General features: G+C 38.9%; 1 protein-coding gene across 2 annotated transcripts in view; it reads right to left on the bottom strand.

The window, feature by feature from the left end:
* Window positions 1-16,950, bottom strand: part of LOC115237956 (semaphorin-5A) — an 88,614-nt gene that overhangs the window by 46,225 nt on the left and 25,439 nt on the right. For both annotated transcript variants that reach the window (XM_029811364.1, XM_029811365.1), the window contains exon 2: window positions 10,579-10,693. In XM_029811364.1, coding sequence (XP_029667224.1) covers window positions 10,579-10,669 — 91 coding nt within the window. In that variant the 5' untranslated portion in view covers window positions 10,670-10,693. The remainder of the gene's footprint in view (window positions 1-10,578; window positions 10,694-16,950) is intronic.

Below are 16,950 nucleotides of genomic sequence, written 5' to 3'. Positions count from 1 at the left end.
CGTGCTAACAAAGCCTTTTTCGCGAGACACGTTATTAATATCTGGGGTCGCAGCTGAGACCGCACCTGAGCAAAAAACTTTGACGATACCATCGAAAAGTTGACGCAACGCGATTAAAGCGCAATTAGATGCTTTTGTACGCGGTGACGTAGGTGGATACCGAAGGCCGCGAAAGCCACGTTCAACGCGTGGCAAATCCTATATCCTAGTCGATTCCAGAGGATGGAAAGGTACGATCGTAATCACGAGGCGTGCCAAACAAAGGATCATCGACGGCCTGCCTGCCTGAGAGAGAGACGCCTTGCGCCATTATTGCGCTACAAACATTTTTGTAACCCGCAGGTCGCCCCCAGTGTTCGTTACCTTCATTAAGTTGTTGATGCTCGTGACACCGGGAAACCCATCGAAAATGCTTGGCGAAATTAAATTACGGAGTAATCACATATACCGGTCTTCACGTTTTCGTAATTTTCGTCTTCGCTTTTTTGAAATTTCTAGGCAAACAAAGGATAGAAAGATGTCAAGGGAAAAATGACTTAACTGTTTAAATTGGCGTATATAATAATTTACATCTCATTAAATATTTTTAAAAATTTCTAGCTGTTTTAGAATTATATACAGTAAATAACTTTTTTTTTTTTTTTTTTTGATGATATCACATATCATGAAATCGATATCATATATATCAACTAAATTCGTATCCATGTCGCGCAAAAATTATGACACATATCTAAAAAGTAAATAATCAAACTGATGACGGATACTATCATGAATAACGTGAAATCGTAATTATTACATAATATCGCTCATCGCGATAATGCAGATCGGAGAAAAGAAGAGATTCTTCTTTGATTCCTAGTACACCATTCATCTTCGACGAACCCTGAGCGCTGCAACAAATTTATCGACTCGATTTCCTACTGTGCCACCCGTAGCGATTATAAATCCACCGACTGAAAGAAAACGCCTGCCTTCGAGGTTGTGCTCGAACGTAAGACATTGATGGTCAATTATGCTAAAGCGCAATAATATTCAGAAGAAAAAATATCGCAAAATGAAGAAAAAAATTAAAAATTCGCATCTTGTCAAATATACCTACATATGTATACTGATTTATCTCACGTATAGATAGTTATTTATATAACACCAAAATTTCCTTATTTGAAAGAAAAAAATTGAATAATGATTAAGTTCTTTACACTGAAGACAAATAGAAAAAAATTTCGTTTTAAATTACGTTATGGAAATCTCTATACGACTAGCTGAGGTGTGAAAGATTCCATGACACGCGAGAGTTAATTAAGATAGCAACGAGGCAAATTTCGCGCTCTCTCCGCAAATAAAACGTGAATTACCCTCAGGCAGAAGCCTGACCAAGAATCTTCTCGATACGTTCGTCTATTCCGCTTTATTTGATCCTGGGAACAGAGAAGAGTAAAAGGAGAAGAGGACAGACTACGCGCGGACAGGGAAAATTCAGCGGGATTCGAGAAAGCGGTTACGAGAAACGCAAAGACCCGGGCGTCACGCGCGTGGTCAGCACAAAACGAAGCCGGCGCGAACGATCACGGTGCGATACGGAGTTGAAGGGGGGGAACACCCCGACGAGAGGAATACCTTTCCCCCCGGTGTGCAACGCATATAAGAGAGACGGGAGGGAAAGCAAAGAGACTAACTCGCGTACGCGCGCGCCTCGGCGCGTGCCATAAGCCAAATAAAACGTGAATTACCCTCAGGCAGAAGCCTGACCAAGAATCTTCTCGATACGTTCGTCTATTCCGCTTTATTTGATCCTGGGAACGGAGAAGAGTAAAAGGAGAAGAGGACAGACTACGCGCGGACAGGGAAAATTCAGCGGGATTCGAGAAAGCGGTTACGAGAAACGCAAAGACCCGGGCGTCACGCGCGTGGTCAGCACAAAACGAAGCCGGCGCGAACGATCACGGTGCGATACGGAGTTGAAGGGGGGGAACACCCCGACGAGAGGAATACCTTTCCCCCCGGTGTGCAACGCATATAAGAGAGACGGGGGGGGGGAAGCAAAGAGACTAACTCGCGTACGCGCGCGCCTCGGCGCGTGCCATAAGCGTCGCCCACGCGCGACACGCGCGGAAATATTGTCTACCTTCGATTCTGAATGTGTGTTTCTTTCTATTTAGAAAAAAATTAAAATTACATATTGTATTGTAAGCCAACGCTTTATTTTTCACAGTATTAAACTGCTTCAATATTAATTTTCTGGCATAAGATACTTTTTTTTTAGTACCTTAATTAATTTACCGTGCATGCCATCAATCAATATTATAGAAAAAAGATTAAAAATTATATTTTCTTATCTGGCGAAATGAGCGCAGCTCCTGTGGCACACTTGCAACATTCAAGTTAGCGGTCCAGCAATCACGGCTGCATCATCTTGCCGTGAAAGATAGAAACGAGAATTCTTCGCGGTTCAAATCGATATACGGCGATCGTACTTAATCGCGAATCGATTCTAGATAGGCAATACGCACGGCGCGTGCCGAACCTTCCACGCACATAAGCTACGGAGTTCTTTACATTTAATTTCAGAATCGAAATCGGTGTAAAATATTCGGTCGTATATTTTATCACGTTTCTAACCGAATAACAAGCGTGTTATATCGGCAATATTGGTTTCTATTATGACACCGCGATTTGTAATCAATGCAATTCCGTACGGTATTTCTTTTCCAACCTTATACAAACGCCGCTGCATACCGTTTTTCTCTACGCACGTTATAATTTATGATCCTTTTCATTTGTTCGATCAGAAGGACATGGAACTTCTAATTGATTAAAGTGGTCGAGATATTCTTTGCAGCGTAACGTCGCTGATATGCAAATAAGAGCGCCGTCAGCGGGGAATTATATTCAAGAAGACCAGTCTAAAAAGGATATCGCGGATGAACGTACTTAAGAGTTGCTGCAAAACAAAACAAAAAAAAAAAAAAAAAAAAAAAAAAAAAACGTAATGATATTCGATTTGCTTAAGAAACCCGTTCACGAAGGCAAATAATTGTCACAATTTTCTCTCGCGCACTTACGGGACACTATTACGAAAGATTGCGCCTATCGTCGATAAATACAATAAAGAAAATTACAATAAAAAAGTAGAAAAGCAAGATATAAGACATATATAACACATAATATATTACATTAATTATTATTGATCTTGTTAAGATATCTCGAAACACACATATTAATTAAGTCTCTACATTATAAATATTATTAGGATCAATATTATAATTAACGTTTATATACTATGTCGAGAAAAAAGAAAGAGAAAAAAGAGAGAGAGAAATTCATTAAGATCTACAAGAAGCAAGCAATTTTAAAAGACAAACTTGACTAAAGAAGGAAACAGATAAGCGATATCTTATGCGCGATTGCTTGTAAGAAAAATGCAAATGTCGTTCGATAAATTGCTTTCCTCAACTAATATCGCATCTCCACTGCTCGAGGCCACTCGTTTATCATATTCAGAGGATTCGCGAATGTCGATGACCATCGCGGTACATCGAGTATGTACAAGGGTCTCTCTCTCTCTCTCTCGGTAGCTCAACTAATATCGCATCTCCACTGCTCGAGGCCACTCGTTTATCATATTCAGAGGATTCGCGAATGTCGATGACCATCGCGGTACATCGAGTATGTACAAGGGTCTCTCTCTCTCTCTCTCTCGGTATAAAATATCGCGAGTTTCTTCGAAACGCGAAACGAAAATAAATACGTGATTTACCGCGCTCCGTCGAGATTTACGGCACTTGTTCGTCGGTATAGTCCGTGTGTTGTTAGCCGCTCCCTTCGTCGACCAGGAGAAGAAAACAGGAGTAGCGCAATCGTTTGCTTTACTTTCTTAACTTTCATTTCCTAAGTTGCAGGAAATCTCGCGAGAAAATAGTCGCTATAAATGAGAAAAACCGTACGTGATTGTGTAGATGGAGAGATAATTACAATTTTACACAGTTCGTTCTACTGGAAAATATATACGAGCGAAGCCGTGATTAAATCAACTGCAGCTTATATTTAAATGGTACAAAGATTTTAAATAAATGTTTTTTCTCTCTCTACGTTAACACCTTCATCTGCACGAGATTAAGAAAAATAAATTTATTATTATGCTCTACGAAAAAGAAAAAAAAAAGTATAAATCAAATATCATATAAAGAGGATCTTATGATAATTGTAAATACGCGAAGCTTACGTATAAAGTAGTTTGTGCTAATATTGTACTGCGTGATTCTATATTTAATCTCCGAAAATAACTAAAAGCAGCTAAAACGTGACAATATCCCTCTTACATATTTGTAGAAAATAAACCAAGCTCCGTAAGTCTGCGCCGTCTACGTGATGTTTTGACGTCTTACAAATCGCACAACCGCCCGCGCCTTCTCCTCCCTTCTCAACAGGCATTTCTCTCTCAGTCTCTCTAATGTGAAACCTTCGTGAATATTTCACAAGGTGTGTTTTACCGGCAAGATTTCGCGCGCACGTATAGTTGTATTTTCGAGAGGACGATGTGTACGGTTTCTTCCGTCGTAAATTTCCACCGTGTCTCGCGCGTCTTTAAAATTTCGTGAGCGCATGCATGTGTATATATTTTAATATTGTCAAATGGAAAAATTTTTTATGTTAAAAACATCAAAGTACAAATAAATTAGAAAGGAAATAATAAAGAATTCAAATAAGAAAGTAAAAAAATACGGAAATAGAGAATAAATAAGAAGATACTCAGGGATTAATTTGTTAATGATCGCAAGATGCGACAAATATACTTTTATGAGTATTGAAATAAAAATTAATAAGAAAGTACGCTATATTAAAAGAGCGACAGAAAAACAGACATACTTCGTGACATTTCTTCTTTCGAAGCGCCACCGGTCGAAATTGAATTCCGCTTTCGATGTCAACATAACGAATATACAAGAATATATGTCCCACTTTGTTCCCGGCAGGTTTCTACTACGGGGGCGGTATATAAAACGGTTTTTTATTCACGCTTCGATAATCAACGAGGCATCTCCGCGCTTTAGAGTCCGCCACAAACGGAAATGATGGAACGCGAGAATTTCATCTCGCGTCACGTAGGCGTGTGATCCGATAGCCCTGATCGTCGCCTGATAATTAAGGGAAGAGAAGCGAGCGAGGAAAATCGAATCGACCCTATAGCTGCGAATTACCAATATCCGATGCTCTCAATCGCAGCTTTGTTTAGCGACGCGAAATTAATTACAGATACAATCGGCAGCTTACGCTTTGCCGCGTAAAATGCATTGTCTGGTGTAGACATTTCGAATACCGGTGTAAAACGGCAGCTGTAAAACGGCAAAACCGCAATTATCGGTGGCGCCAGCTCGCACCGGTCAAGCCACGCGACGCAGAGAGCATGTATGTATAAATTTATGCGCCCCTGAGGCGACGTGGCGCGACGGAGAAACGCAGCAAGAGGGTGCGAGTGGGAGTGACGGGAAAATCTCAACGTGCGATGAAAATTCTATTGGGAAATCGGCCTTGAGGGCTCTCTTATCCTCGCGAGAATTACGGAAACTTGCACGCGACGCGTGATATATTCTATATGAGAATATTGCACGAACTATCCGATGCTACAAAATTTATAAACCAAAAAGAAACTGATGCTGGATCTTGATTCAGGCTCAATTCTCACGATTAAACGATTATTTTCCGATTAGAATTGCGTGCAATTCGTATTCACGTTAACCTATTTGCATTATTAAAGCATTAGCGCCAGGATTAGATTGTCCTCTTTGCTAACGTTACCGATATTCCTCTCTTGAAAATGTTTCATTCTCTTTCTACAATCGCGAAATGTAATTGCCGTTTTATGTTCTGTTTACATCATTGAGTATATTGCCCGCGGATTCAGATACATCCTTTATAGACTGCCAGTTGAAACTTATCTCTCCAACGAACGGTAGGTTAATTTCGCGAAATACGTATTATCTCGGTAACAAAAATTGTTATATACAGATACTGCTTCTCGTAAAATCTCTTATATGTTTTCGAATAGATGCGCGTTACGAAAGATACAAAGGATTATGTAATCGCGACTTAAACGAATCGTTTTCCGTAACCGAGATATCGAGGTCGATACCCGGGGAAGAGAGGACTGTTTTCCACGCGAATCGATCCGATTTAACGAACCGCAAACAATCGCCATCGGTGGTTCTCAGAAGCGGAACGAAAGTAAACGCCTTCGAGAGCGTACAATGCGCTATTCTCGACGAGCTTTTGTACCGGGATAATTAAAGAAGAATTGCTTTGTCATTTTCGACGTGTGATAGACCACTTAACGAGCTCGTTTGCAATCTGCGCCCCTGTGTACTCGGAGTTTAATTAGAGCCTTGCATCTTCCCGAGAAGCAGACTCGCATCAATCTGCGACGTAATTATATTTCACGCTGAGAAACAACGTGTATTTCAATTTTTACTATTTTACTTTTCCGCCTTTCTTCTTCGAGAACAAAAAAACGACTGACTCTCTTAAAATCATTACGAAATATATCTCAGAAGAAACACGGATCCCACAATTTCGGATCCTGAATTTTACATCGCTTCAATCATATTTTATATCTCTTTCGTCTTTTGCCGAATACAAAGCGAGTCGTATTTAGCTCCTTGATGCATATTTTACCATATTCAGGTATTCTATCCGTTGCTATTCTCCGACAGTGTGCAAATAATACCGTTACCGGAACGCGTCGTCTCCTATAAGCGTATCGTATATAACCGGTGTCATTGCCTTCCGAGGTGAAGGTGTTTTAACGAACGAACGAACGAACAAAACCTTTTCCTACAATTTTTTTCGCGTAATCGTTCTCGCGTAAAATGTTTCCAAGATCTGATATCGACCCGTTGATGTTCGCCGCGCATTAACAACCCGATACCGTTATAAATAACTCTGTGTGTGCGTAACAATGTGGACAATTACATTACGTTTAGCCGCGACGATACCCACGCAACGACGAAAAAATCCATCGCCGACTCGACGATGAAGAAAGAGAGACCATAGCGGTATCGCGCGACTATTATTCGCGCGCTGATCATTAGCGAGTGGGAGAAATTATCGTAGACCGCGAGACTTAAAACTCCCTCGCGGGAAGTTCTCGACAATCGAATCGTTTGTTTTGAAAAGTACGCGTGAGTCAGTGCAATTGAATTTCACAACAGAGAAGACAAAGGCTAATAAGTAAGGATAAATAATGTTCGCGTCTTCGTAGAAGTCGGCATTGGTCAAGAGTTAATATTTTATAAGCACATTATAAAAACGGTGAGTTACTTCAACGCTTCCATCTTTTCTCTCTTTAATTCCCGCCTTTGCTCTCCGCGAAAAAGAATATATTTTACATGCAAGTGATCATTAAACGTCGAATTGAATTAAACAAAATATTCGTTAACAGCTGACTTTCTAATCTCGTTTCATTATACAATAACCACGTGCAATAACGTACGTGTACAAATAGTACTTTCGCAAATAACAATAAATCTGTGTATCAACCCACGGCATGCGCCATACCGTCGTTATTAAGCGAGAGATTTAAATCCCCGGGAATTCAAACTGTGCGTGGAAAGCAATCGCGAACTCGCGGAAAGGGAAATATGTATCTCGTATATTACGTAGGTATTATCAGCGCACATATTCCCTCTCTCTTTATCAAGCAAAATGATTCGTCGCAGACTCGCAAATTATATTATCATAACGACATTCCGAGGCTATCACCAATGCCGTAGGCGCGTTTGCGCGAGGAAAACAACAATAAGTAGTCTTAATTATTAGATTATTTTCAATAGAAAGACATGCGATGTTTGATTTTACGCCGACATAATTTTTATGAGCAATCTAGATCACTTTAATCAATATTACAGCAAACTTATACGCATCTTAATAAAAGTCTATTAAGCAAATGATCTGAAAACATCCTAATAATATAGATTATATTCTATTATATATCATATATATGAGATGTAAATGATTATATTATGTAAATTGCAATTATTAAAATTATCTTAGGTTGTCATCTTTTGTATTATTTAGATCGATAAGAAGGACAAAGCACTGTTCTCTTCAATCGTGGCCGTATTCCGCATTCCGTATTCGGATCCGCGCGCGACACGAAACGTGACGGTGCCATGGGAGAGGCGCGGGAAACCGTAACGAAATCGTGACGCAGCTTAATATAGACCGCACGATTATTGCGAAACTGTCGCAGCATCCACGACCGCGAGGAGCTCTGTGAAACCGCATCGTTGACCGAGGAAGTACTTTACGTGCAAATGGAAATCATACCGTGTTGCTGCACGCCGGAGATATCTTCCCGCGCGTCTTCCTTCTCACGATTTCGACGCCCCCGCGTGTTATTAGGCGAGAAAAAAGAAAGATGACGTGGAGAGAAGCGAAGCGAGAAAGAAAGCCGCCGAGCGCGTATAGGATGCCAAGAGACGATCCATTAAGCTCATTAAGATTCGAGTCGGGGTCGGTATAAGGTTTTCCGCGCGGTTTCCGTTTGACGGGCGTGGCATCTGTTCTCCATATAGGTGACCACACGTCCCACATCTTCGACACGATCTGCGTTTTCTCTCCCGGGGCCGCGAACGCGCGATAATCGAGAGCCGCGAGCTCGCCTACGTGTAACTGTACATTGTGGGTCATTGCTTGTGATAAGTAGCGCCCTGAATGTCCGACATTTTTGCCAGATGTTAATGGGCTGGTGGCCTGCTCTCGAGTATGGACACCGTGCGCGACATATACGTGATGTGTGTACGTACGTGTATATAAAGATATATTTTCCTTATCGATTAGCCACATGCCTATGCCGACACGTCGACATCGTAGAGAAGCGGTTACGGACGAAATTAAATTTGCATAAACGTCCACGGTCGTACGATTCTCGCTCGCTACGGATTTATGCGCGTCTTCCGGGACGGAAATGTGTGCGGTTGGAGGGCGGTAACTTCTTCCCGGGGAAAACTCACCTACTTCTGATGATTACGCATGATTTCACGCGTAGAGATTTCGATCGCGCTTCATTGCCGATTTCTCATGGTCGATACAACGTATAAAGAAACGTTTCTCTTTAATGCTTTCCCGTTAATAACATTCTTTGTCGAAATCGACTTCTTCGCTGAACTTAATGGAAAGCATCATTATAGAGTTATTTACTACCGGAAATTATTCCCTTGCTGAATTAGACTGAAAGAATGCGAGGCGAGGAAACTTTGCTTTTCCAGTAATTTCAAGCGAATTTTCCTTGAACTCTTGGAGCGTAATTTAATATTGTGAATTCTAAGATTACAGTAAACGATCGCTACTTAACAAGCTTCCGTTATAAATGTGAATAAATGAGAAATCAATAAATAAAGTCGTCTCGAATTCTATTTTATCTATTTCTATTTATCTATCTCTTGTCTATTTATATTTCTATCTATATTCAATTTTATTGTTTACTCTATATTCTGTAGAAATACCTATTGCACAGTTCAGAATTCTTTTATATTCTTTATTTTATATTCTATCTTCATATTTATTTTTTATTTTATATCCTCTATCAAAATATCTATTACACAGTTAAAAAAAAAAAACACACGTGAAAAAGACTAATCTTTTTCCATAGTTTTTTTTTTATGCTGAATACAATACCGTTTTTTAAATTATTCCATCACGTCACAATTTTGAGAAATTTGCGGTTGAAGTTACAAAAAGGCTATTTTAACGTATTTTAGAATATTATAGTTGCGGAATAATCGACACAAAAAAATTCCTTTAGGCTTTTTCTGATGTTCGAAAAAAGGCTATTTTTTATTGAACTATATTATCTATAGATAGAGTGATAATGATGAAACATCTTGAATATACTTATTGTTAGCAAATTAATATCTTTGTCAAAACTCAAGTGCAGAACCGTCTCGATTCGCGATTAAAAGTCTCGATCGATCGCGGCTACGTGCAAGAATGCACGTTCATTAGTCGACTTTCGCAGATCTGTCAGCGGTGTTTTTAACGGTATCGATGGCGCAATAATACGCGTTTAGATGAATGAAGCGAATTTTTACTCTTCCGTTATAAGAGTGCTTCCGTTTTCGAGATAATCGCGATTATAGAGACCTGTCGATCCTGTTCGTAGGTAATGTAAAGTCAGCGGGTATCATCGCTTCGTCGTCCTCATGTGCACGTTTTATCATCTATTACTCGAATTAATCGCGATAAAGCAATTAACGGGATCGCGAAATTATCAACATCGGACGGTTATCGTATCCGGAACGATGTACGCGAGATTCGAGATTGTGATTCTCGCTCGAATTACGCGCAAAAACTCAACGAGCTACTCTGTAACGATTACAGCTATCGGATTTTATATGCGGTAACCAATTCGGTTAAATCGTGAGATAAAAGTCTTCCGCGAATACGATTAGGAGTACAATTCAAAGATAACGAATAGTAAACAAAATTTCCTAATAAATAAATCCTCCGATATCGTAATAAATGTTAGAAGAGATATATATTTTTATCGCGCATTTGAATATAATATTTTCCATCAGTTCTTACCTTCGTACGAGATGTGCCGAAAATCTTCGACGGCTCGAGCGACGACAGCGAAGATCTGCAGCATCACCATGTACACGATCCATCGCTCCATATTGGCCGCGTGCGATCCCCGCTCCTGCAACATGAAAAGAATCGATTTTTTTTTATTTTTACATCGTGTCCTTTCGCGGGTCAGATGCTGGCATCGAGCCGGAACCGATTATCGAGTGATTCTAATTAGGACGCGAAGCGATGGCATCTCGGGTAACACGCGCTTTACCGGGATCGATGAGAAAGCCTGACTAATGGTAGGACAAGTGTGGAAAAAAGGCAAAGTGGACAGAGAAAAAGAGAGAGAGAGAGAGAGAGAGAGAGAGAGAAAGATAATGTGCGCAAGTATATATAGAGAGAGAGTAGCAGATTCTTCGTCTTCGTCCATTTCCTTGACATTTGCGTACTCGTGCCGCGTCCGATGAACAGCCTTGAACATTTTCCACGAACGGGCAGACACGTTGCAATTAATTGAGCGGAGATAAACCGCGCGCGGTTACCGATGGCGCGATTAAGATCGATCGACTGTTTCGAGCAATCCACGAACGACGACTGCATTACTGGTACCGTCCTAGCTAGAATCGTATACCTCATCGTATACGTCACGTGATTAAACCACCAATGGCTCGTTCAATCGGAGGCCCGGAAAGAGCCTCGAGATTATTTTCGCCTCTCGTCTCGTTTACCGTTAACGCGAATCGTATCGCGACGATTAAGCCCGCGGGTCGTGCATGGCGATTAAATTGCCGCGCGTTGCGATTTAAGAGACTGAGCTCGAGATTAATAAAATCAAATAAATTCGAGAAATTGAATCAGCTAGAAAGTTATAACAAAAAAATTCTCTATACGAAAGCGGGTAAATATGCGAGGATTGCTTGAAAGTTTTATTGTGATTTGCCGCGCAGCCATTAAATTCACCTCAAGATTAATTGGCAAATACGCTGCTATCGCATAAAATCATCTCATTACACATTTATAAGATAATAACAATAAACTTCTTTATATCAGGTCTACCAGAAAGTTCTGTCCGTTTTTGGAATAAAACAAAATACAAATTTTTATTACCGTCAATAAACTTTATTAAATAATGTAATTGCAATTATTATTAATGATTTCTTGCCAGCGTGAGGGCAATTTGTATATCCCATTTTCGAAAAATGTTTTATCTTTTGATACGAAAAATTGAACCAGTGCTTGTTTGATATCTTCTTCATTTTTGAATTTTTTGCCCCTCAAAAAATTTTGTAAAGACAAAAACAAGTGATAGTCGGAGGGTGCTAAGTCCGGGGAATATGGTGGATGCGACAGAATTCCCCAGCCTAGTTCTGCAATTTTTTGACGAGTCCCCAAAGCAGCATGTGGCCTAGTATATCTTTATTTAAATATCGTCAGAGAGCCGTCTTTATTGACAACATGATAAATAGAGTATTAATGCAACATTGATAGACGAGTTCCGCGACTATGTTATAACAAATTTAAATTTAAATCGACCACGCGATATTTTACGATTTACTTGATGAAACATGTTTAGCGAATTCTTGCAAATCGAGCGAACGTCGATGGTCAGAAGTTGGTAAGTTATCGAATATGTATCTGAGAATTTATCGCGCTCACGCGATGATGAATGAACTTAGTGAATATCTAAGGAATAGATATGATTATTTTGGAAATGACGTTTACACGGCAAGTAAGAAGTATCTAGCTAATTAAACTGATAAATGTATGTAGTATGTGTACGCATGATAATTTGTTAGACTATGAGTTCAGCGCTTTAAATGCTAATGTCACGTGGAAACCGTGTTCTTGTAGATCTGTCTATCATGTGAACCGGTGCGAGATACAAAGTAAAAGTACACACACGATTATTTATATATATCGATGTGATTTACCCGCCACAGAACGCGATTTATTATTTCAAACTTCTCTCCTCTTCTCTAAAGATAAGATAGTATTTCACGTAAAAGAAGAAATATTTATTTATTCATTAAAAATAGAGATTAAGTACTATCTTGCTATACATTTATTTTCAAATTGAATTTATTTCTTTATACAATAATATTCTACATTTCCCTATACTATTTATATTATCTTATTCTTAGAATAGAGATCAATGATGAAGCAGACACTTGGAGAGTTAATTTCTAATCTCTATCAATCCATTCGAGATTCATAAATCATTCGTGACTGAGTATCGCTACTGATTAATAACGAGCTTTAAAACTGCGTCATTTCGAATCTCCTGGAATTTTCAGTGCAATAGACAACATTTGTCCATTCCTAGAATGTAAACTGGCCGATTAGAGCAATCACTGTATTCTTTGTTCCCGCAATCTAATCGCGTCTCCGTTTTCGCTATCGCCGTGCCATAATCATTTCTTTATCGTTTGTTTACGAGACCACGTGTCGATGTATATTAATTCTCCGACTATATCCTCTCCGTATTCTCCGTATCTTGCAACACGTATTACGAATCCACCACCCGTTATTTCCCTCTCGCAGCATCCGACTGTATCTGCTGCTCGGATCTCCGAGTAGCAGAGTAACACGTTCATCTATCCATCCGCATTTCTATTCGCCTATCTAAGAATGCCGTTGCGCGCGCGACGTTTACTTTACTCTCGTCGCAACGCGGACATTTATGACTACGCCATTAGTCTTTATACCCGGTATCCCGCGTAACGTATCGAGATCCATTGCTATTTTGTATTCGGAGTCGTTCGACTGCACCTACCTATCTATCCTACGTAACCTATTTATGCGTATACACGCGTACAATGTATGTACATCCGAGAAAGAGAGACAGGATTTTGTATTTAGCTTATATTTTATCCCCGAAACCAAGTATAAAAGACGCGTTATCCCGCTGGCTAAACTCGTAAAACTTTATGTCCGGCGTGTGGACCACACACAGAACGACGACGCAATCCGAAAGTCGGCGTTGCGTGATACACGAGGTAACACAATGGACCGATCGGTATAAACCATTCGGCGGAGCAGAGCGTGCAAACGAGTTTGAACGGGGTGCCGCCTCCCGTGCCATGCGACATCGTTCACCGTTTTACGTATGACCTCCGGGTTCTGCTAATATACAGGATGTCGCCGGTTAAATGTCCTTTATGTCTTAAAGGCTGTCACTCTTACGTAACGTGCATGTAAGATTTCCTGAATATTCATTTCGATTAATTTTCTCAAAGCACTTTCTAAATAAATTTTGTCAAGTTTTTCAATCGCTAAATATATTTTATCTAAGTGTGAAAAGTTCTTTCTTATCTCTTCCCATATTTAAATAAATTATATTAGATAAAGAGTAAAAGGTAAAAGAGAATATAATATTCATTTATAATATTTTAAGGATTAACGATAATCTGCATAAAAAAAAAACTGTAACATATTACATTAAAGCGATATATAACTAAATCGATAATCGTATATACAGTAAAAATAACCAAGATATCTTCGTATAATATTACCATCCTGATCGCACCAAAATAATTCATCGTGACTATTTATCATAATTATTTTCCATTCACGAACACCCGTATCACATTTGTTCAAACAAACGCTACGTTCGCTTGCGTGAGATCTAGGGTCAGAGGAGAAAATGCGCGGTTGATCATAGACACCTTGTGTACAGTGATCCAGGTGTATAATACGACAGACACGAACGCAGGCTGTTACGCGAGTGGTCGTCGTGGACCGCACCGGACGACAGGGAACGGTAGAGACTGGCAGCAAGGTCGACGACCTCGCCTACGACTTGGTGATATCCCAGCAGCTGGTCCTGTACGCCAGGATCGAGACTCCGGGACTGACGTTGCGAAAACGATCGCGATAGCGTCGCGAATGATCGATTTATCCTCTCTGCTTTCCCTCTAGTGACGTGCGCCACGATAAGAGCGTATTTCAATGCGGAAAAACTATTTTTAATGCGAGTAAAACTATTGATCCTAATTTAAGAAATAAAGGAATTATATGTATAGGGGTGTTCCGTACTTATTGTACTATAATAAAAACTTTTTACAATGTACCAAATCTTTTTAGAATAGCGTTTTATAAAAGATCTGGGTTTTTTATAAAAAGATATAAAAAGAAATTTATAAGGCGTTTGCAATATATACATGTATCGAATTTAGTAATAATTTTTGCGATTAATTGGAAGATAAATCAATTCAAATTTGAAAGAGAGAAAAATTTGACAGTCGCGACTCTTCACGAAAAAACGATTTCAAATTTATCGACGAATCTGATGTCGCGATCTTTTTCGATAGTTCGAAAGATTTACTTTTACTGTATAACAAATGGAGAAACGAGGCAATCTTCAAAAATCCAACGACACGCCTTCCTCTTTCCGCATCTCCTTTGTCTTTCGACGTCCGTCATCGTGACAGCTTGCTTTCTCGTCTATGAATAGATAGCGGCATAAAGGAGGATACAAGACGTAAGGGAATAGGCGGACCCACGTGGTTTAAAATGACGGTATATGCGTCTACCTACCTATTCCGAGTGCAACGCGTGAGGGAGAAGACCTCTCTTTCAATACCTTCTCCTATGTTTATTTACATAGACGTATCCATGCATCGATCGGTTCCAAATCGATACGGAATATAATTCGATAAATAAAAATCATTAACATTATTAAAGGTTTCTCGGAACAAGTAAAATATTGTTAGCAAATAAAAAATGATAATTCTGTGTTAAATTTTCTAGTGTCACTGTCTTTAAATTAATTATCGAACACTAAATTGACGTGCAACTAAAAAAATATGTTATAAATATTTAATATAATAGTTAAAAAAATATTTAACTTTGCATATTTTAAGTGTTACTTAATATTTTCAAATGTCCAGCAAAAATTTTGTAAAAAATTGTGGTTTTCTATTATAAAATCAATTATAAAGAGTAAATTTTAAACTAATAAAATTAGAGAATATCTTCATATATAAAATTTATTTCAAAATATTTTTGATCTGTGGTTTTCAAACATAATGTGATCCTAAGTAAAGCAAAATGTTTTCATAAATGTTTGTCTGACAAAATAAAAGAAGGAATCGACTACTCGCTTTTTCGCAAAACGAAAGGAGTCAATTCCTCTGTTTTTCTCTTCCTTCCTATATAAAAATATTCCGGACAACATCGCGGTGGTCTCCGTAGGGCGAACCTTTTAAAAGATCCGTGCAATAATATACGAACGCTACAGTGGTCCCGAAAGATTTAAAGGGATTATAGGCACAGTTGTTCCTTCGAATATTAATATCTCGCCAAGATATGTGCTTCTTCGCATCTACTCTTGTCAAAGAATAAACAATCATCGTTCTAAATAAAAAGGATTTTCAATGACAGAATCTCTATATAAACACGTTGCATTATTAGTGATATTTCATATTTCGTGATTCGGAGAATATTCTATTTTATAAAAAAGAAATAATAAAATAAGACAAAATTGTGGAGTGAAAAATCAAATATTAAATATCACTTGACAAATATAAATTTTTCGTTCATTTTTGTTATTCTCATTTTGTAGCACATGAATCTTTGTTCTCCGATATATATTGTTTCAAATATGAATTAAATTGAAATAAACACCTTTTTCACAATTTTTCAGAATATTTTTATATATAGATTGTTTCTTTCTCGTGATTTCCTATTCCACGATTCATATGTAACATCATGTTTTGTTTTATGAAATGTAGCAAAAATTCCAATCTATATTTGTCGCGATTGATTCTACTTCTCCCCTCCCCCACCCCCAATCTCGCATTCAATACGAAAGGCATCTTTCTGTCTGAGTATCCGAATATCGATAGCTCGAGTGCGCCGGATATAACGCGTCTGTTGACCCAAAAAATGAAGAGCATCATCGATGAGAGCCTCTAGATAGGATCTAATTCTGTTCCCACAGATCTGTTCTGTTTCTCTCGATCAAGTGTTTTTCGAGTTCCATTACTATTCCGAGAAAATAACAACGCGAGAGATTTCTGCGTAAGGATGCAAAATAAATATGGGATACACGGCAAATTGTAATATCAGTTTCTCGTATATACATATTTAGACATGCTATCGCATCTCTGGTGACGGAACAAATCTAGGAAAATAAATTAGTAGAAGTTTCCGCGGGGACGGATATCAGTAATTAAATAAAGATAAAAATTCCACTTCTTGATCCGGGAATTTGCTTGCGCGAGAAATGTTAAGTTGCATGCGTAAATACTACCCGTTAGATTTCTGAAGTTAACGTAAGCGGCATTGCCATTTATCTCTAATTTGCTGCGACAGTCTCTTCGAGCGACGTCTGTCAATGACGGAAAAATCGCAATTATACCGTTGTGTCAATTACGGTTGCCG

This window comes from Formica exsecta, unplaced genomic scaffold (assembly GCF_003651465.1).
Source record: "Formica exsecta isolate Colony F162 unplaced genomic scaffold, ASM365146v1 scaffold314, whole genome shotgun sequence".
NCBI classification, from domain to species: domain Eukaryota; kingdom Metazoa; phylum Arthropoda; class Insecta; order Hymenoptera; family Formicidae; genus Formica; species Formica exsecta.
This window is presented reverse-complemented; position numbering and strand designations above follow the sequence as displayed.